The sequence below is a fragment of the Hibiscus syriacus genome, unplaced genomic scaffold (genome assembly GCF_006381635.1).
Source record: "Hibiscus syriacus cultivar Baekdansim isolate YM2019G1 unplaced genomic scaffold, ASM638163v2 tig00110607_pilon, whole genome shotgun sequence".
In the NCBI taxonomy this organism is placed as follows: domain Eukaryota; kingdom Viridiplantae; phylum Streptophyta; class Magnoliopsida; order Malvales; family Malvaceae; genus Hibiscus; species Hibiscus syriacus.
In genome coordinates, this window is record NW_024062799.1 from 223,834 (window position 1) to 247,614 (window position 23,781).

Sequence of the window (23,781 nt, forward strand, 5' to 3'; positions counted from 1 at the left end):
GGAATTCACTAACTCCAAGAATTTTTACCTCGACTAGTTCATGTCGAAAAACTGCTAATAAGTTATGGTGCAACTTCCAATATTGACTTTCTAGGAAGTTCATTAGCCATCGACATCAATTCCACCACACACCTTGCATCAACTGTCAACCAATGCCCATGTGTAAATGTGGACATGCTACCTTTTCATACATCATTTTCCATGGCAACTCAATTGGTAGCTATCATGCCATGAGGATATATATCTTACTTTAAAAAACAAATTCATCGTCTTCATTTTCAAAGACGACTACATTAGTAGCATCACTTTTGGAGCCATTAGCTGAATTAGCTCCACCGTTTTTGCAATCCTTCTTTAGATGTCCAGGTTGCCCACATCCACAGCAGATAATTTTCTTTTTTGGAGCCTTTATACTTCTTCCTATTTCCACAAACCGACAATGCTCCACTTTCAGAAGATTTGTTCTCTCCATTTTTCAGCCTTCTTTCTTCCGAAATCAGCTTACTTGTCACTTCTGAAAAATTCACATTCTCTTTCCCGTACATTAAAACGGTTTGCATGTGCTCATAGGAAGATGGAAGAGACCAAATAAGTCTCAATGCTTTATCTTCATCATCAATCTCCACTCCAATAGATTCCAATTCAGAAAGAATCCCATTGAGTGCACTAAGGTGGTCAGAAATTTTTGTACCTTCTTCCATTTGCAATTTGTGAAATTTCTCCTTCAAATATAACCTATTTGAAAGACTTTTAGCTTGGTACATTTCCTCAAGCTTTTCCCAAAGCTCCTTTGTTGATGACCATCTAGCAACATTAGCAAGAATATTTTTTGCTAGACAGAGACAAATCTGACTTGCTGCTCTCATGTCTAACTCCTCCCATTCTTCTTCACTCATCTTGGATTTTCCCTTGTCTCCACTGCTGTCACTAGGTTTATCTGGTTCCTTTCCTTCGGACAAAGAAGTTGGCTTTCCCTTTAAGGCCTTATACAATCCAGACTGGATTAGTATATCCTTGACTTGTACTTGCCACAACCCAAAATTAATTCTCCCATCAAATTTCTCAATATCAAATCTGAAACTCATTTTTGCTCAACAATGCTCCAGTGATCTCACACGTGAATAATGAGTGAACAATTGTGTCTACAAAATGCACTAAGAAAGTTTCCAGGAAAGATTGGGGGGACACAAATGGTACCGCTTAAGTCCCAACCTCCTTAGGCGATTATAGCCTTTGTGACAAAACTTTCTTGGCTGCACTTACTTACACAATACCACACTCAATAAACACAATAACGTATTTAAAGGACCTCCAGTTAGACCACAACAATTTCTAAAAAATCTTTTCTGATGTAGAAGATCGGACAAAGCCGCAACCACAGAGCATACTAAGAATTTTAAAGAAATTCTTACCCCGCCTTGAAGTTTATCTTTTACCAAACCATTGACTCCGATACCAATTGTTGAGAAAATAGATCCCTTGTAATCCAACAATCCCTTTATATCACAACATTAACAAAAAATACTTGAAAAATAAAAGAGAGAAAAACACAATAATTTAACGTGAAAAACTCTCAAATGGAGAAAAACCACAAGCGTTAGCAAAAGACAACCAAGAGAAAAAATATTTACTATGTAGAAAATTATTACAACCACACTACAAAATATTTAACTCTCACACATGCCCAAAAGCTAAAGTACACCCCAAGAGAATTTCCCTTTAAATTCTCTACTAGTATAGCTAATAGCTTTCTAATACACCACTTATATTTTGGTGATTGACATACATTTAACCAAAGGGAAATGTTCTATTTATAGGCTAAGAATTTTTCCATCCTTTGTTCATTTTCAATGTGGGATTTGGCCAATTTTTGCCAAAAAACTAACATTATGAAGACTAATGTAAAGAAATATATTCGTTACTTTGTCCACTTATTTTGTATAATTGAAAGTGCTCATGAAAAACAAATTAATTTACTTAAGCATACCCTTCCTTTCATTTTATTAATTAAATATCAGTTAATGATTTTTTATTCCCATTATTTTATATAAATAAATTAAAAAAAAGAAGCAGATTCAGTTTCATTGTTGTCCTGGTTGTTGTCTTCTAGATTTCTAGTCAAATCAACTTTGTCGCTATATCGATCCCTTTAAGCTTCTTGGACTGCAATTTGTGTGTATAAAGAATTGATTTGGTTTTTGAGTATTGTTTCACCACAAGGAAGCATATGTGATCACATGATTTATCCTCGTACGAATCATAGATCAATTGTGCATTGAAATTGAATGTGACGTTCTTTAATATGAAACATGTCAAACATATATATATATATATATAATAAAATTAAAATTAAAAATATTTGATCACACGCCGGTAGAGTGCAATCTATACAGATGAGATGAACAAATACATGTTTGGACCAAGCAATGAATATAAAGATATTCATAATTAGTTGAAAGCCACGTACATTGCTTATTACATAGAAAAATCTAAATGAAAATAGTAAAAGTATGTTAGGCATACAATTACTAGATTATTTACCAGATGATCCAACCTTTTATTTTTCCTCCAATGTTGATCATGGACAAACAAACATCTCGCAGCTCTGAATCAGGTGGTGATATGTATGTATTTGTTGCATCTTATTTGTTTACAGAAACAGATGCTTTTTGTAAACGTCAAACTCAGCTGTAGACGAGAGAAGAGCAGTCTGCGTATCCCATAACCATAAGAAGATCAAGCCACGGATATTGATAAATAATGTACAGGATGAATAAAATTTGGTTAGAATCAATTGGCCACTTCTAAATAAGTATTAACTTGAACAAGAAAGAAATAAAACAGACCTGTGAGAAACTAGAATCGAAGAGTCTCCTTAAGATTCTTGTGTTAGCAAGGCATCCAGATTGATTAAAGTTTTCAATGGTTTCACGAATTAAGTCAAACAAATCGCCGTATGTCGGACCGGGCAATTTCTTCAGAATCTCGGCCAATATATAGGTCAGAACACCGTTCATCTTCCCGGATGTGAAGGCCTGAAGCACCAGTTCATGTGTCATAATATACAATCAATAATGTGCAGTTGAAAAATGAAAATTTTATCGCTTACAGAGGTATCAGCAGCAGCTTGATTATCTAGACAAGCACTGATAGAAATTTCTAATCCACCATTTGTACCTTTATACACACCCGAGGGAGGACTGCTGTCTTCCCATTTTCTCCTGTAAATAAAAATACAATGACTATATTCACAGTTTATGTATACTATAAGGACTAATAATAAAATTGGACATAATAATAATGATAAAGAAAGGAATAATCAACAGGTTGTTTTGAGTAGTGATTCTCCCTTTCAATCTGGAAAATTAAGTGTTCATTGCATTCACTAATTCATTCAACTTAGAGAATAGAATATGCATGTCTTATCTTTATATCACATAATAATATATTTATCGTAAAGTTTGATAGAATAAAGGGTAAACTTACAGTACACTGTTATAAACTTTGTGAAGATCTAGAATGGTTCCACTATGACAAGCATCAACAATGGCGTGAAGAGTAACGCCATGAGTGAGCGGACGAACGATGAGGTTATTCAGATCATTATCCACGATCATGCCCGCTTCTTTGAAATCAAGGGGACATATGGTTTCGTCGAATCCGTCGACCTCGTCGTTGTTAAAATCCGGCACCCGTAAGCCATGTCCGGAGTAAAAGAACACCAACGAATCTCCCGGTTGGCAGTCCTTCACCAGCCATCGCAATGAATCCTCGATGTTCTTCCTCGTCGGTATGAATTGTCGGTTCGTCTCCTCTTCTGCAATTCTCAATTAAATCAAAATTAGAAACATGGAATTGATGGGAATTTTACCGTCAGATAATGATGAAGAATACCAGTAAGGACACGAATGCAGTCTCCAGCGTAGCCAAATTTAGTGATCAACAAGTCTCTCATGTTCTTGACGTCGTTAGTGGTCCCTTTAAGCCTGTACCGCTTCCAGTTATTGTAAGTGATTCCGCAAAGCACTGCACGCTTGTTGGATCTGGCCGTCGAGGGCGGGAGATTCAGGGAAAGCCTTACGGTACTTTGTTTCGTCTTTCCTCTGATTTTGTTTCTACAAAAGGTTCGCATGCGGCTTCGAAGCCCCCCTTGGTACTGGCTCCGTTGTTCATCAGCTGGAAGTGGGAAATAGTTGTTGTTTCTATCAGTGCCTTTGGACCTTGATTTTGCTTTCCCCAAGAATCGTTGCCTGCATCGACAGCTACCGCCCTTGTTTCTTCCCATTTCCATCGTTGTCGAAGAACTGGAAGATGTTGGCTAAATGGGAAAAAATGATAGTTATTGCTGCTTGTAATTCATGGATTGTAGGTAACAGATCTTTGGGTTTTTATAGCATCAACAATCAAGATTTACTTAAACAAAACCATTTATTTATTTATTGTCGAATATTACAATATTTATAAAGCATTTACCCTTTTGTTTTACTATATTAAAGAGATTGTTTCAAATGTATTTTACAAAGTATCGTTTAATTGATTCGATCATCGAAAGAATAACGGTAGAAACATTTTTGTACGCTTGATGCCTGCCTAGCCGGAATCTACGCTCAAAATGAATTCATTCCTTATTTCATTACATTCCATGCTTCCCTCAAGCTCACCCTTGTTGCCGACTCAATATGACATATAAAAAGATAGATTGATAAATAGATAATAAAATTGATCAAATTAAAATTTTATATTTTTATTGATAACATGTTCTTTTAATTAATTATTGGTATTCGATTTATACATCGATTAATCTAGATCATATATTGCAGAGGCGATGACGACCCTCCCAATCCAATTTATATCATTCAAAAATATCAGGATTCGAACTGTTTTTAATCTCTATAATTTTATAAATTAATTATTTTAAATATTTTTAAAAAAATTCTCTTAACATAAAATTTTATAAATTTTACGTTTATCTATATTTGACATGATTGACAAATTTGAAATAAAAAATCCTTAACATTTTATGTTACAGTATAGTCATTTGTATTTATATAAATCTTTTATCTAAATTTAATAGCTTAGTTGAAGTCATTCTATATATCATTCTTTTCTTAAGTATATTTTAATATAAATTCAAATATATTTTGATAATCAATTTGTCTATTTATGTTATTTAATAATTAATTATGATTATAGTTCTACGATTATAGTTATACAAATATATTATTCGGTTGTTTTTATATAAAAATAGTGTGTTTTGAAAAATAAAGTTATCGTTAGTCATTTTAAGTTAAATGTTAACATTAAAACAGATCAAAATTGATAGTTTAGGTACTAAACGCGTTAAGTTTTTAATAATGAAATATTAAAAAGAAATAAAAATTAAACATTAAGTGTGATTTAATAAAGCGGTTGGTATTTCATCCCCATTGCAAGCCGAACTCTAGGGGATTTTTAAAGGACTTTAACTAGCGTGGTCCCAAAGACTTGAGCGTCTTCAATGCCAAACGGACTGTGCAGAAGCTCTTACACTTGTGACTTCTCCAACAGCCGACTCCAACCCCGTTTCACTTGTCCGCTCTATCGCAAGTCTTGTTTCAAAACAATGGAAGATTGAATTCATTCTCATACGTCGTGAAGCCAATGCTGTAGCAGACTTCCTTGCAAAATCTACCATCGTTACAAATGAACAACCATGCATAGACATAGAACCTCCCTAAGAGATTATATCTCATCTTGCTCGTGACCTTCACGGTCCTGCTTTTATTTGCATTTAGTATTTCATTGTAATAGTCTTCTTTTAATTAAAAAAAAACATTGAGTGTGATTTTAAAAAACAAAAATTTATGTACTAAAACAGACAAAAACTAATAGTTTAAATGATAAACATCTAATTTATCCTTTATTTAAATTAGTCAACGTTTATTTTTTTGGTTACAATTAGTCAATGTTTATCGGTAAAAAGAATCCCTTACCACAAATAAGAACCTTGCAAGCATATGTCAATTGAAGGGTTTTTTATACCATGTTTGTCTATTATACCCTCCAATTCTTTTTAGTTCAGTAATTAAAGTATTTTTAAATATACAATTAAGATTTATCATTTTTATCTAAATATCTAAACTAATTTTTGATTAAAATAAATATTTAAAGCATGTCAAATTTTCCGTCTGAGCATATAGTTGATATATGAGATTTCACGTATATAGAAGAAAATAAAATATATTTTTAAGTATATACTTTGATTAAAAATAATAACGAAATAATTATGCATTATATTTTAAATATTTAAATAAAAATATACTTTAAATATTTGTTTTTAATTAGATTTTATATTTGTACTAATCAAATTAAAACTTAATCCACGTCAATTAAAGATTCTTTCTCACGTTCCAGTTTGATTATTATATAAAACAATTTTAAAAGTAATGGTGTATGCAGCCCTTTTTCTCTTTCTAGAAGTTTGACATTTTTTTGTCAAATAAAGCTTAATCGTTCTTTAAGTAGGCTGTAGCTATTCAGACCCAAGTAAAAAGTAGGCTATAGTGGAGCAGCTTCAATAGGTTACACGGCTTTTGAGAGCGGCAAAAATAAATAAATAAAAGGAATTCTCTCCGAATCAATATACAGAATATGGATCAAAAACATCTTTATTTTAAAATATCTCTATTTTTACTCTAAAGTTATATTACCAGTAATTCTAATTTATTTACAATATTTAATTATTATAATATTAATTTTATAAATATAAAATAAAACATATATATTTTTAATAAATATCAAGATAAAAAGCATAAATAAAATATTCATAAACAACATTGCGAAAATACAAAAAAATTAAAAAAATTACAATTCATAATAATAATACGAAAAAATATAAGTTACATAATTATATATTTTAATTCTCCGAATTAAAATATTTATTCCACAAATGTTCAATTAGTGCATTTCGTAGAGTAAAATGAGCATTTGCATCTTTGATTTGTCTAAACCATATAAAGAATTCTTAAAATTGAGTCTCCTCATCTTCAACAAATTCGACATTCTGAAGCGGCGCATCTCTTCCTTCTACAATTGGAGAATTAAGATCCCGTTCATCCTCGATTATCATATTATGCATTATTATGCAAGCAGTCATAATATTTTTCAAAATATTTTTACTCCAAAAACGTGTTGGATTTGCTAAAAGCCTACAATTGCAAATCGACTTTGAAAAACTTCAAATGCACGTTCGACATCCTTTCGACATGCTTCTTGTTTAAATATTTCTTTTTGGGACCAATTGGCTCATGTATAGTTTGCACAATAGTCACCCATTTGGGGTATATACCATCTGCTAGATAGTACCCCATATTGTACTCTTTTCCATAAATGACATAATGTGCGGGAGGAGCAATACCTCTAGCAAGGTTAGAGAAAAGGTTAGACGTCTTCAACACATTAATATCTAATTTCAATGTATTTTTATCTATCTTGCAATTTAATCTACTTAAATTTATTATATTATGTTTAATTTTTATTTTATTGTGTAAAAATTACAATAAAAACATAAAAAGATAGAATAATAGAAAATAATGTAATAAAGAAAAGGAAAATAAAAAGAAAATAACAAAAAAAGTAAAAAAAATAACAAAAATCAAAAAACAGAAAAATAGCAAATATATATATATAATATGTAGCGCAACTACATTGCAACGCCAGTTGTAGTGTGCAACTGTAGCTGTCGCCACCATCCAGCATTAAAGTGGCAATAGGCTAGAATTGAAATTCATCTCCAAAGTGGAAATTGCAGCCACTCCAATAATGCGCTGGAGTTGGTCTAAGACTATAAAAATATATATTAATTTCTAAAAGTATGTCATCATAAAAATAATCATATATTACATGAATCAAATAATTGAGAGGTGTAATGATAATTTTAAACAGAGTAATGAACCACGGACGGAAAATGACATCTAAGAGAAAAAAAGAGTCCGAAGATGATCCTTTTAGTCTTACATAATGATTTATATAAAGATTCTCAATATTGGTGTCAAATTTATAATTATGATGACTACTCATAAGTTTGACTATAATAGATCATATGAACTTATAAGAGATATGTCAAAGGGTTACGATTGATCGAAGGATATGAGTCCAGAGACTTTGATCAGCCAAAAGATTTCAATACACAAAAATGGTGACTATTGAAGTTTAACTTAGGACGGAAATTCATAAGAATATAACAAGTTGGTTAACTGAATCTAAATTAAATGAAATATTCTTCTTTTAAAAAATAAATTGTATTGTATTATAAAAATACTTTTACATTCTCATGTCTTTGTATAATTTTTAAAAAATATAATTTAAAAAAATTGAACACGAGATATGTGGATTTATGTACTACTACACTCTCTTTCCCTGCGGGTCGCGTAAATGAATTTGGCAATCACTCGGTAAAACCCAACCATTGCGAACAAGATAGCTAGCTCAACCCACTTGGCGTATCCCATTTCCAAATGCCATGTTTCCTTCAAAATCTCTTCACCACTAATGATTAATGACCCTTTTCCACCTTGTACATTAGGGAATGTCGTGCCTTCATACTCGTTCTTGAACAATGCCTGGTAAGCATACTTATGGAAAGCAATGTGGTACAAGGGATATTTCAACAACGGCTTCGGAAGATCGGTCGGTAACCGGAAGAATACGCCGACCAAAACCATTAGACCTTGAATCCTGGCACCTATGATTCCCATCAGGAAATTGGGCACCAAACTGGCCACAATCATCATTAGGCTTTCCGCCAACATCATGGAAACAAATAGTACGGTCACAAAGAAGAAGAAATGTTCGTATCGTTTGTGAAGTCCGGGAGGGAAATAAGTAATTGCTCCTGGAATGAGTGCTACCAGTGCCAAGAATGGAAGAGCCGATAATGTGTTTCTGACCACAAATGCAGTCACTCCATAGTGCCCGTTTAATCTTTCTCCTTCGGATACCTGACCGAAGAAATAAAATAAAAGTTGATCATCTGGTTCATTAACGTTGTATATAATACGTGACATCGGTTCACAAATCTTCATGTCCTCAACAAAAGAAGGGAATCCACCAATGGTCATGAAAGTTAGAAACTATACCACAAACATCGTCTGAGAACCTCTAGCCTGCATAAAACAGCTAGGAATTGTTAGAACTGGTTTACTTTTAAATGTTCATATGATGATTAGCAGTGTTGAATTCTATCCATATGTTCGATTACGAACCTGAACCGATGCATAGTCCATCCCGATTCCGCTAAACAAGTCTACATATTTTAGACAACATGAGAGAGCAGTTTGTTCAGCCAAGTCTACATATAAAAAGTGTTATATACTAGGAAAAAGGAGAACATACTTCATTTGCTGCAGAAACAGGACCAAAATACACAGTTTTGCCTGCGGACAGAAGGCAAAGATTGGAAAAGAGTTGAAACACTTCAAAGGTAGGTTGATGAATGGATGTGATGATCGTTCTTCGTTATCGTCTTTCTGATTCAGGATTGCGATTCTGCTCATAACATAATAAGAAGCAGCACTGTCGAGACCACTAGTGGATTCATCAAGGAACAAAGGCTTGTGGGGTGAGAGTATCTCAATGCAAATGCTAACTCTCCTCTTTTCGCCACCACTCAGCCCTTTAGTTCCTCGCCCACCTATCCAAATATCCATGGCGTCCTACAAACCCATTTCTCTTATTGTCATCTCGGCTCTCGCTTTCTTATCTGATTTCATCATCGAATCCGGCAACTGGAGCTGAGCCGAGTAGTAAACAGCTTCTCTCACAGTCAATGTTGCGATCAATGCATCTTCTTGGGTTACATATGGCTGCAGCAGTAAATTTAATTAGCATGAAAAAAGGGGGTAAGCTTTCTTAATGAAATTCATTTTTAAGGTTAATTTCTCCTTACTGATGTTCCATAAGCCAAGGCTTGTTTGCGTCCATTGATGGGAATATCTCCATCTTGTCTTGTGTTGGGACTCGGTCTCCCTGCAAATGAATATTTTCAATCATGATGAACTTCCATGTAACATATATTATATGTGCTTAAACAATAACCTGCTAAGGTATCAAGAAGTGTGGCATTTCCACAACCCGAAGGACCCATTATTGCCAAGAGCTCACCAGGGAGGGCATAACCGGTTAAGCCCCGAAGGATCGATATTCCTCCGGCAACCGTGACCCACAAATTGTTCCAAGTCAAGGAATCACCATCCTCCTGTGGTGTTGGATTAAGGTTTTCAACTTCCAAGGCAGCATGGGGTTCTGCTATATTCAGCACTGGTTCTGAATTTTCAAAGGTAGTTGCCATACCTAAGATAAAAAAAAAATGAACTCGGATCTCTAATTGCTACTAGGAATTAGCTTCTCCTTGGTGTACTTTAAAGAGCAAACCAGAAATATATACTGTATTTAGAAAGGGATCTTCCACTAGAGGTGCAAGAGTAAAAGTTTTGTTTTAAATATCTATATTTCATATGTGGATTTATGAATTTTCATCTCTAAAAACAAAAATTTAGACAAAAATATAAATATATATGTGTGTGAAAATATTTTAAAATATCTCTTAAATATCTTGATTATATAAGTTTTAAAATGCATTGAATGAATTTGTATATTATATGAATTTATTATAAACTTAATTTTAAATACTTAATAAAGATACATAATTTGTTCTTAAGAATTGTTTTATTCCCCGAATTTTCTAATCATGCTTTAAGGTGGTGTTAATATTTAGTAATCCTTTGCTAATTGGTTGACAACGGCATGATTGAAAGAGAACGACATCGACATGCATCTCCCATTGATGTTTGTGTCAATCATGTGAACACAACATTAATGTAACATGTCTATAGGTCTTTATCCGTTATACTTGTCGTTATTTTATATCAATTCTATTTTTGTTATTCGAAAATGAACGAGGGAGGAATAACAAAATTATTATTATGAAGAAGAAGATAATATAGAAGCAATTTTCGCCGATGATTAGGGATGGAGTTAAGAGAGATAGTTAAGACATCCGTCTTTAAAAATTCATACATTTTAAAATTTTCAATATTTTTTATTAATAATATATTTGTGTTCATAAAATTTTATAAATTTACTTTGAACATTTTACGTATCTATCTACTAATAATGATTTGGTCTCCTGTAGTTGCTACATATTTTGTAATTTTAGTCAAAATCAACGGGGTCTGAGCTTTGACTGAGGTTACTGTAAAATAATTTTTCGTATGAATTCGATGTTAAAAAGAGAAAGTGTTGTATTAATAAGATTGAGGGTTAGGGATGACAAATGGGCAAGGTGAGTGTCGATACCTTTCTTCTATTTTCATATTCACTTAATATTTTCATATCTATCACCTACTTAATATTCATGATCGATAAAATTTTTAAATCCATACCCGTTCGAGCGCATACAATCCATCCCCACATCCACTACCCAGCTGGATACACACCATATATCTCGTACTCTCCTATACCCACCAACACTCGTTTGATAGCAACCTCACATATTACATAAACAACAGTCTTCGATTCTAAAAATGTTTATATCTTAACACTTGGTTAAATTACAAGTTATGTCTTATATAATCTTAAAATTTATACAATAATCTATGAAATTATACATAAATTCATAATGATTCAAAATTTATTTGGTGAATGGTTAGTGGGTGGGTGGATGCGATATGGGTAATGTCTCAAACACATCACCTATCCACTACCCATAGCATGTATAACTTTTTACATCCACATCCATCCACTACCCATTAAACTTATATTCATCCCCACTCCAATTGAAGCGGATGCCAAACAAAATTCACGAAATTGTATCCGTCTACCATCAGGGTCTGTTCTAATATAAAAAAAAGTTTATTTACTTGGTATACTATTTGGCAACTATGAAATAAAAGGCAAGTAGCGCAAATCTAAAATAAAATCATATGGACTGTCGCATACAGGTATGACTTTATTTTATACGTAATGTGAACATGGAAATGATTAAAACGTAACCAATCCATGCATGCCTGATTATTCCACGTTCTAGGCTCCATGTGATCAATTACTTCAATTCCTAATCCATTATGTTCCATCCTGGTTGGCAGGCGACTGTTGGACTCACACCCATCTCTTAAATGACAAACACTTGTGCTAAATAATCTCATAAGCAGGGAGAAACAGCCTATTGAATTGAACCATTTGGGTTTCCCAAATATTTTATTTGTTCAGACATGTTTAACCAGTTTTTGTATATTTTCTATAACCATACGTTCAATAAAATAAAAATATTTACGACTTCGAAATCTTAATATACATATAATATTCGCATCAGATGGGTATGCTATATTTTTATATTCTTTCTGAACTTGTAATATTTATATTTCGAGAGTAAATATAGTTTCCCAACCAAACCAGCAATAAATGTTACAAGCATGAAACATAACATCCTTGACCTGTTTTGGTACTTGTTTGGGTGCGTTTGGTTCACGGGATGTAAGATTACCAGTGAGAATAAAAGATTATCAGAGAATAAGATTACTGTGAATGTTGTATTTTGTATTTAGTTGGTTTAGCACGAATGTAAGATTACCGTGTTTGGTTAAAGGAATAAAAGATTATTGGAATATATATTTGACCAAATTGTCCTTATTATATATTTGTATAATATTACAAATTGTAAAATATTTATATATTTTCTTTAAAAAATTAAATTCATAATATTTATATAATTTTTTTTACAAAAATAAAAATAAAAATTTAACCTTCGTAATTTAACCTTCGTAGAATTTTTATTATTCAATGACAGAAGAATGATATTTTTGAAAAAAAAAATAAAAATTTAAGGACATTTTAGTCCAAAACGCCGGTAATATTACAATACCTAAGGGAAGGGAGGTAATGACATTCCCGGTAATATACCCCAAAAAATCTACTATTGGTAATAAAATATTACCGGGAATGAGATTCCCGACCAACCAAACATGGGAATGTGGGATTCCCATCCCATAAAAATCCCACAATCCTTGAACCAAACACCCCTTAGAATTTAATTGAAGTTGCCTTATTTAAACTTCGGTCTGATTTTCTTTTCAACCCCTTTGTTCTTTCTACTTTTAAAACTTTAATATCTATTTTTATTCCACAAATGTATTGTCGCTATTTCTTTATTCGGTATTTTGTGCCTAATTGATACAATTGTCAATGAAAGTTAGCTTGTGTAGCATCTCTATTTTTTAAAATAAAAAATTTGATTTTAGGGCTATAAGATTTATAGTTTGCATAATTATATTTAGAATTAATAATTATAATACACAATTCTAAAAAAAATTAATAATTAAGATATATGTGAATTTAGAGCGGAATAAATTTAAATGTGACATGCATTGAATGTACACATGGTTTCCAAGATCTCAATTATTAAAAGTAAAGAGATTAAATTTTAAATAATCTAAATAATACAAACACTGAGAGAGGAATTATACCTTAAATTTTTATGCAAAAGAGTTGGTCCTTTTTAGAGACAGCCTAACTTCACCGTTTCCTCAATAAATAAATAAAATAATAATAAAACTTTAGTATTATGACTATTTTTTAAATATTTATTATTATGATTATTTCTTTTGAAAATATTATTATTATGATTATTTTTTTTTTGAAAATATTATTATGATGATTATAGGTGCACAGCACGGGGACGTTGACAACTGATCTCCCCGCAATCATTCAGCTCTTTTCTCTTCCTTTCTGATTCTCTCTTTATTCCTCTGTAGACCCAAAGGTCGTTCCTTTATTCCGATCAGAGAAAACCCAGAGTGAATAAACCCTCGAAACTCCCTTCTTTCCCCCCTAACAAGGCGATGGTTGAAACGCGACGGAGCTCTTCCTCTTCCAAACGACCCCTTTCCTCTCCCGCTACATCGCTTCCTACCCCTAGTAAACGATCCAAGGTCTTAACTTTGTTTTCCCTTTTCTGATAATCTATAAATTTTAATTCTTTAGCGTTTTCAATTTGCTTGCGTGTCAAAATTCCTTTTTTTCATCTTCAGATTTGAATCTGGGACTGATTTTTTTCCCTTTAGGCATCTGAGCCGGCGTCGTCTTCCACCAATGGAGCGGCGTGGTTGGTGCAGGGTTTACGGTTCGGGTTAAGAAGCCAACGAAACCTGCTAAATCAGGTTCTAAAGTCCCGTGGGGAAAGCTTCTTTCTCAGTACTCTCAGGTATGTTCTCTGAAATTCTGTTATTATTGCCTTTTGGTTCATGATCTCTGTGCTAAATAGGGTAAGATTAGTAATGCATATTGAGGCTCTATGTCTTTCAGCCAATAAATTGATATCATACTACAAAATTATTGTTTTGTTCCTAGAATTGTTAATGAAGGATCATAGAATTTTTGGCTCGTGAATTTTGGATGTCAATGAAATCTTACTACGTAATTTGAGTAATTTGGTTTTCAATCATAGAGTGGAATCTTGGAGTTCATAATAGTATAGGTCAAACCGAAATCCTATTTTTAAGACACTTAAATTCAAATGCATTGGATTTTTTCATCGATAAAAGGATCTCAAATCATTTAGGTGAATGGGATGTTGACTTGATGTCCTGAAAAACATTACCAAACAAGCTGTTATTTTGGCAATTATGCTTGGATTCTTAAAACAGTGGTCTAACCTTGTAGTTCATCTCACTTTAGGTTCATTAGATCCGTCGGGAACTCTATTGATGTAGTCGGGCTAGTTAAATGGAAGTTTTTCTTAAGATGAATATTGCAAATTTGAGAGAGCAGTTTCAGTTATTGTGCATATTAAGTTGTTGGAAAAATCCCTCTGTGCACGATTTGATTGTTACACTTTTAGGCTGTCTGTAAGTTGGCCTGCTTTCATAGTGTGTTCTATTTTGGTTTGTCATTTTCGTTGCAACAATTGGAGTGGATGAACCAGGCCATTTGTCCTCTATCTCTTTTCTATTCAAAAAGATTGAAGTAAAATTTTATTTTACATAGTAAACAGTCTTTTTGATTTGGCCTTTTGGGTATCTTCCAATGGTGATTCTCATCATCATATAATTTAATCCATTGGTTATGTATTGGTGGAGAGGTAACTTTACTCATTCTGCTTGAATGCCTTGGTGCCAATCTTAGACTTGGCATACCACCAAGTTGCTAGTCATTTTGCTTCTTTATATAGGTTTCAATTCTTTATGGTAATTTCATGTGAACCTATATGCTTCCGGTTCTTATTAATGTTCAATTTGTCCCCAGAACCCTCACGTGGTCATGTGTGGCACTATATTCACTGCTGGCCAAAGCCGTCAGTGTAATTTATGTCTTAAAGATCCCAATATTAGCACTGTTTTGTGCAAAGTGAAGCACATAGAGGTATGGATCTTTGCAAATAATTTGCTCATAGTTTTTCAATTTTCATGGGTTTTTGAGAGACTGATGATATTAATTTTTTCCTAGTGTAGAGTGACGGCAGTTCAATTGCATTACTAGAAATTACAGGAGGAAAAGGCTCTGTCCAGGTTAATGGGAAGACTTATCGCAAAAATGCTAGTTTAATTCTAAATGCAGGAGATGAATTGATTTCACTAGTAAAGGGAATCACGCATATGTATCCTTTTATTGTTTTACAACTTTTGGTATTCTATGCTCTATGAGAACATTTTTGGTACTGTCTTCAGCATGTTCCATTATTCAGCTATTAATTTTTTCCTAGTGTAGAGTGACGGCAGTTCAATTGCATTACTAGAAATTACAGGAGGAAAAGGCTCTGTCCAGGTTAATGGGAAGACTTATCGCAAAAATGCTAGTTTAATTCTAAATGCAGGAGATGAATTGATTTTCACTAGTAAAGGGAATCACGCATATGTATCCTTTTATTGTTTTTACAACTTTTGGTATTCTATGCTCTTATGAGAACATTTGTGGTACTGTCTTTCAGCATGTTCCATTATTCAGCATTGAGTTTATTTTGATGTTTGTTCCATCTTAGCAACCTTTTAATTCCTTAATGAAAACATAGATTTTTCAACAGCTCACCAATGATAACTTGGCTGCCCCAGGCATACCTTCTACTTTAAACGTTTTAGAAGCTCAGACAGCTCCTATAAAAGAGATTATCGAAGCACGATCAGGTGACCCATCTACTGTTGCTGGTGCCGCAACAATATTGGCCTCTTTGTCAACAAAAGAAAATTCAGAGATGTCTACCTTACCTTCTGGTTGTGAGGTGTCAGATGACCGTGTTCCAGAAGTGGATATGAAGGATAGTGCTAGTAATACCGATCCAGCAGCAGCTTCTTCAAGGGAGAAAACCGTTCCTCCTACACCTGACACAGCCAATGGAAACTCTAATCTTGATAGACTTGGATTGGATGATAGTATGGATGCTGACAATACAAAGGTCCCTGGGGCAAGCTACTCTTTAAGGCCATTATTGCGTATTCTTGCTGGTACATCTACGGACTTAGATTTTAGTGGCAGCATTGCTAAAATTCTTGACGAGCGAAGGGAAATTAGAGAAATGCTTAAGGAATTTGAACCTCCTTCAGCTTTGATATCAACTAAATGGAAAGCGTTTAGAGATAGTTTACAGGAAGGCATTCTCAATCCAGACGATATAGATGTCTCATTTGAAAATTTTCCATATTATTTGAGGTAAATTTTGTGCGCTTGCTCTGAATTGTGTTCTTCACTTCTGTCTTATTCAGAATCTCATTATTATCATTCCTTATGTCTATATATTGGGAAACCTAATTTGTATTATTGCTTTTAGTTATTTTGCGAATCTAGTTTGCACAATTTTGCAAGTTTGTATGCAGTGAATATTGATCATCCAACATTGCATACTGCAGAGAATAGAATTCTTTTTCTGTCACTCAGCATTATCTGTCTCTGTTTATGTTATACCTAATTCATTTCCTATTTATCCAATTTGGAGTGTGGGGAATTTGATTAATCTTACTGAAAATTTCCATTGTGACAGTGATACGACAAAGAAAGTTTTGATAGCCTCAACTTATGTGCATTTAAAGTGTAATAAATTTGTGAAGTACGCTTCAGATCTTTCTACCATGAGTCCTCGTATATTGTTATCTGGTCCTTCAGGTTTGACTTCTGTTTTCTATTAATTGGCTCTGTAAACAATATTTAATTCTTCGTATTTGGTCGCTATACTCTCTGATCTGAGTTTTCAATTAATTGCCTTTGAATATGTTATAGGTTCAGAAATATATCAGGAGACATTGGCGAAGGCACTTGCTAAACATTTTGGTGCTAGACTGCTGATTGTTGATTCTCTTCTGTTGCCAGGGGTATGCTTCTTTCACCTTTCAGCTTGTTTAGATTCTTTGAAAAAAATCATGTTATGAAAACAAGATCTGTGTTCTGAGTCTCGTGTTGTGGTTGCACAAATTTCTAAATGTCTGAACTTTTTTTATAGCATCTATCTTCAATTATTTTCCTTCCCAATGTATCCAGGGATCAACATCAAAAGAAGCTGATCCTGTGAAAGAACCTTCAAGAGCTGAGAGGGCTTATGCATATGCCAAAAGAGCTGCACAGGCTGCTGCTTCGCAGCAGAAGAGACCTACTTCTAGTGTCCAAGTTGATATAACAGGGGGTTCTTCACTGGGCTCCCAAGCTTTGCCAAAGCAGGAAGTATCTACTGCAACATCTAAAAACTATACATTTAAGAAAGGTATTTCACTTCCTTGAGATAGAAGAGTTGCCTTTGTTTTTCTGTAATGCCATAGCTTTTTTTTAAAGCTAATTTGGGGACCTGAAATTACTTGATTTAAATTTTTCAGGTGATAGGGTTAAGTTTGTAGGTGCCATGTCACCTTCCGGACTTTCCTCTCTACAACCTGCTTTAAGGTATCTTCTTATTCTCCACAGTTTAGCTGGCCAAATGGGTGTTTCCTCTTCCATACCAAGATCCCGTTTTATATTTTTTGACATTAGGTTAGGAGTTGTATCTTATTTTGGTTCTGTCCTTTCTTGCTTATATTTGACATCGAATTTGATTGCAGTTCTTTATACCATTGCTAGTCATCCGAGATTTTCATATTTGTTTTAAGAACTGCCGCTAGTGTTGGCATGGTATATAGGACATGCAATTTTCTCAAGAGGCGGACTTCATTTGTCTTATTGAGTATGTTCTGCAGAAAGTTTAAGTAGTATAATATTTCTGTTCTGTGTAGGGGTCCAACCGTTGGGTTTCGGGGGAAAGTTCTCCTTGCATTTGAAGAAAATGGTTCCTCAAAAATTGGGGTTAGATTTGACAGATCTATTCTGGAGGGAAATGACCTTGGTGGGCTTTGTGAAGAAGATCATGGTTTCTTCTGTGCTGGTGATCACTTTATCTCATTTCTTGCATTAATTTCAAACTTCTTTTATGATACATTGTGAACTTTCTATCCAACCTTACTGATTATGTTTTCAATCTATAGCTAGCTCACTTCGTTTGGATAGTTGTGGAGGTGATGATGTTGACAAGCTAGCTGTTAATGAACTTTTTGAGGTACATATCTTTTTGGTTAATGCATCAGAGCTTTTGCTTTATGGTATTCATGTTTTATAACCATTTAGCTCTGAATTGTCTCACTTTTATAGGTTGCAGTGAATGAAAGCAAGAGTTGTCCCTTGATATTGTTTGTGAAAGAAATAGAGAAGTCCATGGATGGGAATTCAGATTTATACACTTCCCTGAAGAGTAAGGTTGAGAATCTGCCAGCTAATGTTGTCATGATTGGTTCTCATACCCAGTTGGATAATCGCAAGGAGAAAGTAAGCAACCTACATTTTGTTCAACTCTGTCTTTCTTTGATGCTTTATGAATTATTTTTAACCTTTTGATGTCTGCAATTTGGTTTTCTTCAGTCTCATCCTGGCAGCCTCTTGTTCACAAAATTTGGATCCAATCAGACTGCCTTACTTGATCTTGCATTTCCAGTATGTCAAGCAACTACGTCTTTCTTTTGCCTTTTACTTTTAAAAAAAAATGTTGGATTAATTTTAATGACTTAGCTGAGTTTTATTCTAGTGTCTAAATTTCTTTGTAAGCCTGACTGTTTTCGTGGTTTCTAACTCTCTAGTTGTGTTAGCTTTTGGAAGGACCATGTCTGACTATTTGCTAACATTTCAATGTTTATACTTTGAATTTGAATGCCTTTTTCTCAAACAGTGGCATGATTACCATCATTAAAAGTTTTAGGTATAATCCTTGCTTGAATTTAACATGACTTAATGCTCATGCCATTATATAGCTTTCTTATATTGCAATTCAAATGAGAGCTAGTATTTAACATGGTTCCTAAAAAAGTGACTTGGTGCAAGTGAGGATCATCCTTAGTAAAAATGTCCTCAAACGTGTTGCCATGCTTGGTGCATTCTGATCTAGTATTTGCCTTGCCTTTTTCAGATAAACACCTAATGCAGTTATCATTCCTTTTATAGGATAATTTTGGCAGGCTTCATGACAGGAGCAAAGAAACACCTAAAACCATGAAACAAGTTTCTCGGCTTTTCCCTAACAAAGTGACAATCCAATTGCCTCAGGTACTTCTGTCAGTTTCTGCATCGGTTATCCTGTTATGAGTACTGTATTTAATTTAATATTCCTGAATCACGTCAGGATGAAGCTTTACTTTTGGATTGGAAGCAGCAACTGGAACGCGACATTGAAACCCTTAAAGCACAGTCAAATATTGCTAGCATTCGCTCAGTGAGTAAAATTGAACTCTTGATTTGTTTTTCCAGTTTTTGCACTTCCTCTCTATGCATGCCAGTCTGAGCTTCTGTTCATATAATACATTGCCCAGAAGTGGCTTCCTTTCATGAACTTGGTAAAACTTCTAATAAGTGTAGGATAATTTATTTGCTGTGATGAGAAACTGAAAGAAGCTTGAAGAGGGTTAAAATTAAAAATGCATGTATCCCAACCCCTTCTCTCTCCCCCAAACAGATAGAAGCTGCCTTCTGATCCCTTTTTATATATAGAAATTAAAAAAAGCAGTTCATTTATTTGAACGTTTGAGGTACTAGTCCCTATTTGCAAATTTTCGTAACAGTTTTCTGTTATCAGGTTCTGAGTCGAAATGGTTTGGATTGCCCTGATATTGAAACACTTTGCATTAAAGATCAAAACTATTATTATATAAAAAATTTGAGGGGTATTTTAAATATATATATATATATATATATATATATATATATATATTGATTACTTTTTAAAGGTTGTCAATGAGTAAAACGTTTCCCTGAAATTCAAGAAACTGGAGTAAGGTTTTGGAAGGAGATGATACAAAAATCTTGTACTGTGTTTTTACTTCAATTTACTATTTTTTCACCTTTTATTATTGTAGGCGTGGAGAAAGTGGTTGGCTGGGCGCTTAGTCACCACTTAATGAATTCTTCTGAAGCTTTGATCAAAGATGCTAAACTAATAGTTTCAACTGAAAGGTCCTCTTTTATATTCATTTACTGCAGCCTGGATCTCTGAAATGTTAGGATATAATATTATTTGAACTGAAATGTCTCCATTTTGTTCTTATGCTAAGCTTCTCTCTGATTTTCTGTTGCAGCATCAAATATGGGCTGAACATTTTGCAAGGCATTCAAAACGAAAGTAAAAGCTTGAAGAAATCACTGAAGGTACTATTGTCTTCTTTCTCGTGGGTTGTGTGTGTGGCCATTTCCCACGATAGAATTATCCATAATCTTTCTGGTTGTAAGCCTACTATGTTATTGAACAAGATTTAATTTTTCTTCTTTCCAGGATGTGGTCACTGATAATGAATTTGAAAAGAAACTTCTTGCGGATGTTATTCCCCCAACTGATATTGGGGTTAGTTTTGATGATATTGGAGCCCTTGAGAATGTCAAAGACACCTTGAAGGAATTGGTGATGCTTCCCCTTCAAAGGCCTGAATTGTTTTGCAAGGGGCAGTTGACAAAGGTTCTTTCTATATGTAGTTTTGCTTATTGTATGTTATTTGGAATGGTGCATTTTCGAAGTAAATCCTAATGATGTATTATTTTTTATATTATTGCTTTGCAGCCGTGCAAAGGAATCTTACTCTTTGGGCCTCCTGGTACTGGCAAAACAATGCTTGCCAAGGCTGTTGCAACTGAAGCTGGTGCAAACTTTATTAACATATCAATGTCAGGCATTACTTCAAAGGTATTATAAGTGCATAAAACTGTGGCATGTACTTCTTCTGTTGGATAGCTTTTCCTTGTGATATATGTGACATATTTATTTGACTTGCAGTGGTTTGGTGAAGGAGAGAAGTATGTTAAAGCTGTTTTCTCTCTTGCCAGTAAAATTGCACCTAGTGTTATTTTTGTTGATGAGGTTTGGCCAACTTAAGATATTATTCTCCTTTTCTTTTTGGTATTTTGTGTTTCTTTCCTTCATTGTTACACATTTCCTTCTGTTTATATGGGACATTTAGTTTTATTGACTTGGGTTGTTATTTTAGGTTGATAGTATGTTAGGAAGACGGGAGAATCCAGGTGAACATGAAGCTATGCGAAAAATGAAGAATGAATTTATGGTAAATTGGGATGGTCTTCGTACCAAAGATAAAGAAAGAGTATTAGTTCTTGCTGCTACAAACCGGCCATTTGACCTTGATGAGGCAGTCATCCGGAGGCTTCCTAGAAGGCAACTTTTTTGTGTTGTTTCTTTGAGTTGCTGTAGTCTGACCTCATGCTAAGCACCAATGACTTTCCTGTCAAATTTTGTGCAGATTGATGGTTAATTTGCCAGATGTTCCAAACAGAGAGAAGATTCTAATAGTTATATTAGCCAAAGAGGAATTGTCACCCAATGTTGATTTGGAAGCTATTGCAAATATGACTGATGGTTATTCTGGAAGTGACCTTAAGGGTTTATCTTTTCATCCTTTTTAATTGATTCTCTTATCTTTGGAACTGTAAAGCAGTTTTGTGAGCTAGAGAATGATTGGAGTTGGTCAACTGCAATACACATTCTTATACCGATTTGAGCAAGTTAGGTTGATGTCACTTTTATCGACGTTTATTTTCTTATGTAATTTTCTCATCGCAGAACCTTTGTGTGACTGCTGCACATTGTCCCATAAGAGAAATTTTGGAAAAGGAAAAGAAGGTCAGTTTGTTATTTTAGCTTATTCATTATTGTGATAAGTTTTCAGCTACTTGCATATCATATCATGTTGGTTTTATTACTTTTGTAAATGGTGCTAAGAAGTGGTGCATATGTCATGGACATGGGCATTACACGCCCTGATACTATATTTATGATAGTGGTGGCTACTAGTAATACATATTTTGACTACCCTGGTCTTGTATGCCAAGAAGATGAATTTTTTCTAACATCTGGGGTTAAGAGTTTACAGGGGAAAGAAACAATCTCTTATTATGTTGTTTAAGAATTATGCATTTTAAATAAAAATGAATAAAGTAGCAATTCCAATGTAACAGCTGCAGTTTTAAGTACTAATTCAAAGGTATCGAATGCAATTTGAAGTGAGGAATTCTTCTGTTACATGTGTGTTCATGTTTTGGACAGACTGAAGATAATGATACTTGGGTGGGTTTGACTGATAACTATACCCCATCTATGGCATACTCATATTTTACACGGAAGTTTACATTTTGTATAAAACTACCGACTGATATATATCATGCAATTGCAGGAGAGAGCACTGGCGGTGACTGAGAATAGACCTGCACCGACATTGTATAGCAGCACTGACGTTCGTCCTTTGAAAATGGATGATTTTAAATATGCACATGAGCAGGTACCATGCTTTTCTCTTTATCATTATGGTTGTAGAGCTTCTAATTACCAAATGCTATCCACTGAAATCCGAAATGGGTTTATCTCTGGGTGGCGCATGTATTTGTTGAATTGAAGTTGGTATTATGTTTTGATAGGAATAATGTATGTGTTACTTATTGAGGGGGATTGGGTAATGAATGCAGGTATGTGCGAGTGTGTCATCAGAGTCCACAAATATGAATGAGCTGCTTCAATGGAATGATTTATACGGAGAAGGCGGATCAAGAAAGAAAAAACCTCTAAGCTACTTCATGTAGAGGGGATACCGTTGTGAATAGGCAATAGGCATCATCATTTCTTTTTCATTTCATTCTTCATTGTCGCCTATACAAAGGTGGCGAAGTTCAGAGAGAGGGACCCTGTTCATGGAAATTTCATTGCAGGTTCCTCCTCCCTTTGTATTATAGTATATATCTATATAGGTTTTTCTAAATTCAGTCTTTTATTGTCAGCATATTTAATATATTTTTCAAGTAGATAACTTTATTAAAAGCAATTTCCCCGTCACTACTTGCCTATTTTTATCTTTCAGCGTCAGCATGACCTCTGCTACGAATAAAGTGAAATGAGCGACTTTGTATAATTTTTTTTCAATTTTCATTTTCTTAAATTAAAAAAGAAAGAAGTACTGAACGCCTTCTCTAATTGAGGGCTTTAAAAATCCATGTTATCATGAAGATTTTTCAAGGGTTTTATCAGTTTCTTTTGGTTTTGAAATAAAAATATTTCGGGATTGTATCATTGCAAAATCAACTTGCAATAGCTTGGCGAGTTCAACAGTATGGAGCTAGTGAATTGGATTGAGCGGAGCATCCTCTTCGTATTTTCCAAAGTATTGGAGAAAACTTGGATTTGATGTTTGGCACATTGGGATAGTTTTTCACAGGAGAGCAGAAGGTTGGTGCACGAGGCTGTTCGGGCTTTGGCTTCGGGGG

At 34.0% G+C, this 23,781-nt stretch overlaps 2 protein-coding genes and 1 pseudogene across 2 annotated transcripts; 1 reads left to right on the forward strand and 2 right to left on the reverse strand.

The window, feature by feature from the left end:
• Positions 1 to 326: 326 nt before the first annotated feature.
• On the reverse strand, positions 327 to 10,327 carry LOC120135371 (annotated as a pseudogene).
• On the reverse strand, positions 2,651 to 4,291 carry LOC120135297 (metacaspase-1-like). Its single transcript, XM_039151582.1, has 5 exons — positions 3,895 to 4,291; positions 3,487 to 3,817; positions 3,110 to 3,221; positions 2,847 to 3,035; positions 2,651 to 2,710 (listed from the first exon to the last, which is right to left on the reverse strand). The coding sequence occupies exons 1-5, from the start codon at positions 4,289 to 4,291 to the stop codon at positions 2,651 to 2,653; spliced, it is 1,089 nt and encodes a 362-aa protein (XP_039007513.1).
• Positions 10,328 to 15,291: 4,964 nt separating the features above from the next.
• Positions 15,292 to 23,171, forward strand: LOC120135372. The gene is made up of 25 exons (XM_039151648.1): positions 15,292 to 15,393; positions 15,483 to 15,656; positions 15,739 to 15,885; positions 16,040 to 16,674; positions 17,003 to 17,124; positions 17,239 to 17,330; positions 17,497 to 17,716; positions 17,826 to 17,892; positions 18,219 to 18,367; positions 18,468 to 18,538; positions 18,631 to 18,804; positions 18,898 to 18,969; positions 19,474 to 19,575; positions 19,652 to 19,741; positions 20,102 to 20,162; positions 20,367 to 20,478; positions 20,601 to 20,670; positions 20,795 to 20,974; positions 21,077 to 21,199; positions 21,290 to 21,373; positions 21,501 to 21,685; positions 21,771 to 21,909; positions 22,091 to 22,150; positions 22,701 to 22,805; positions 22,990 to 23,171. The coding sequence occupies exons 1-25, from the start codon at positions 15,292 to 15,294 to the stop codon at positions 23,101 to 23,103; spliced, it is 3,450 nt and encodes a 1,149-aa protein (XP_039007579.1). The 3' UTR covers positions 23,104 to 23,171.
• The last annotated feature ends 610 nt before the right edge of the window (positions 23,172 to 23,781 follow it).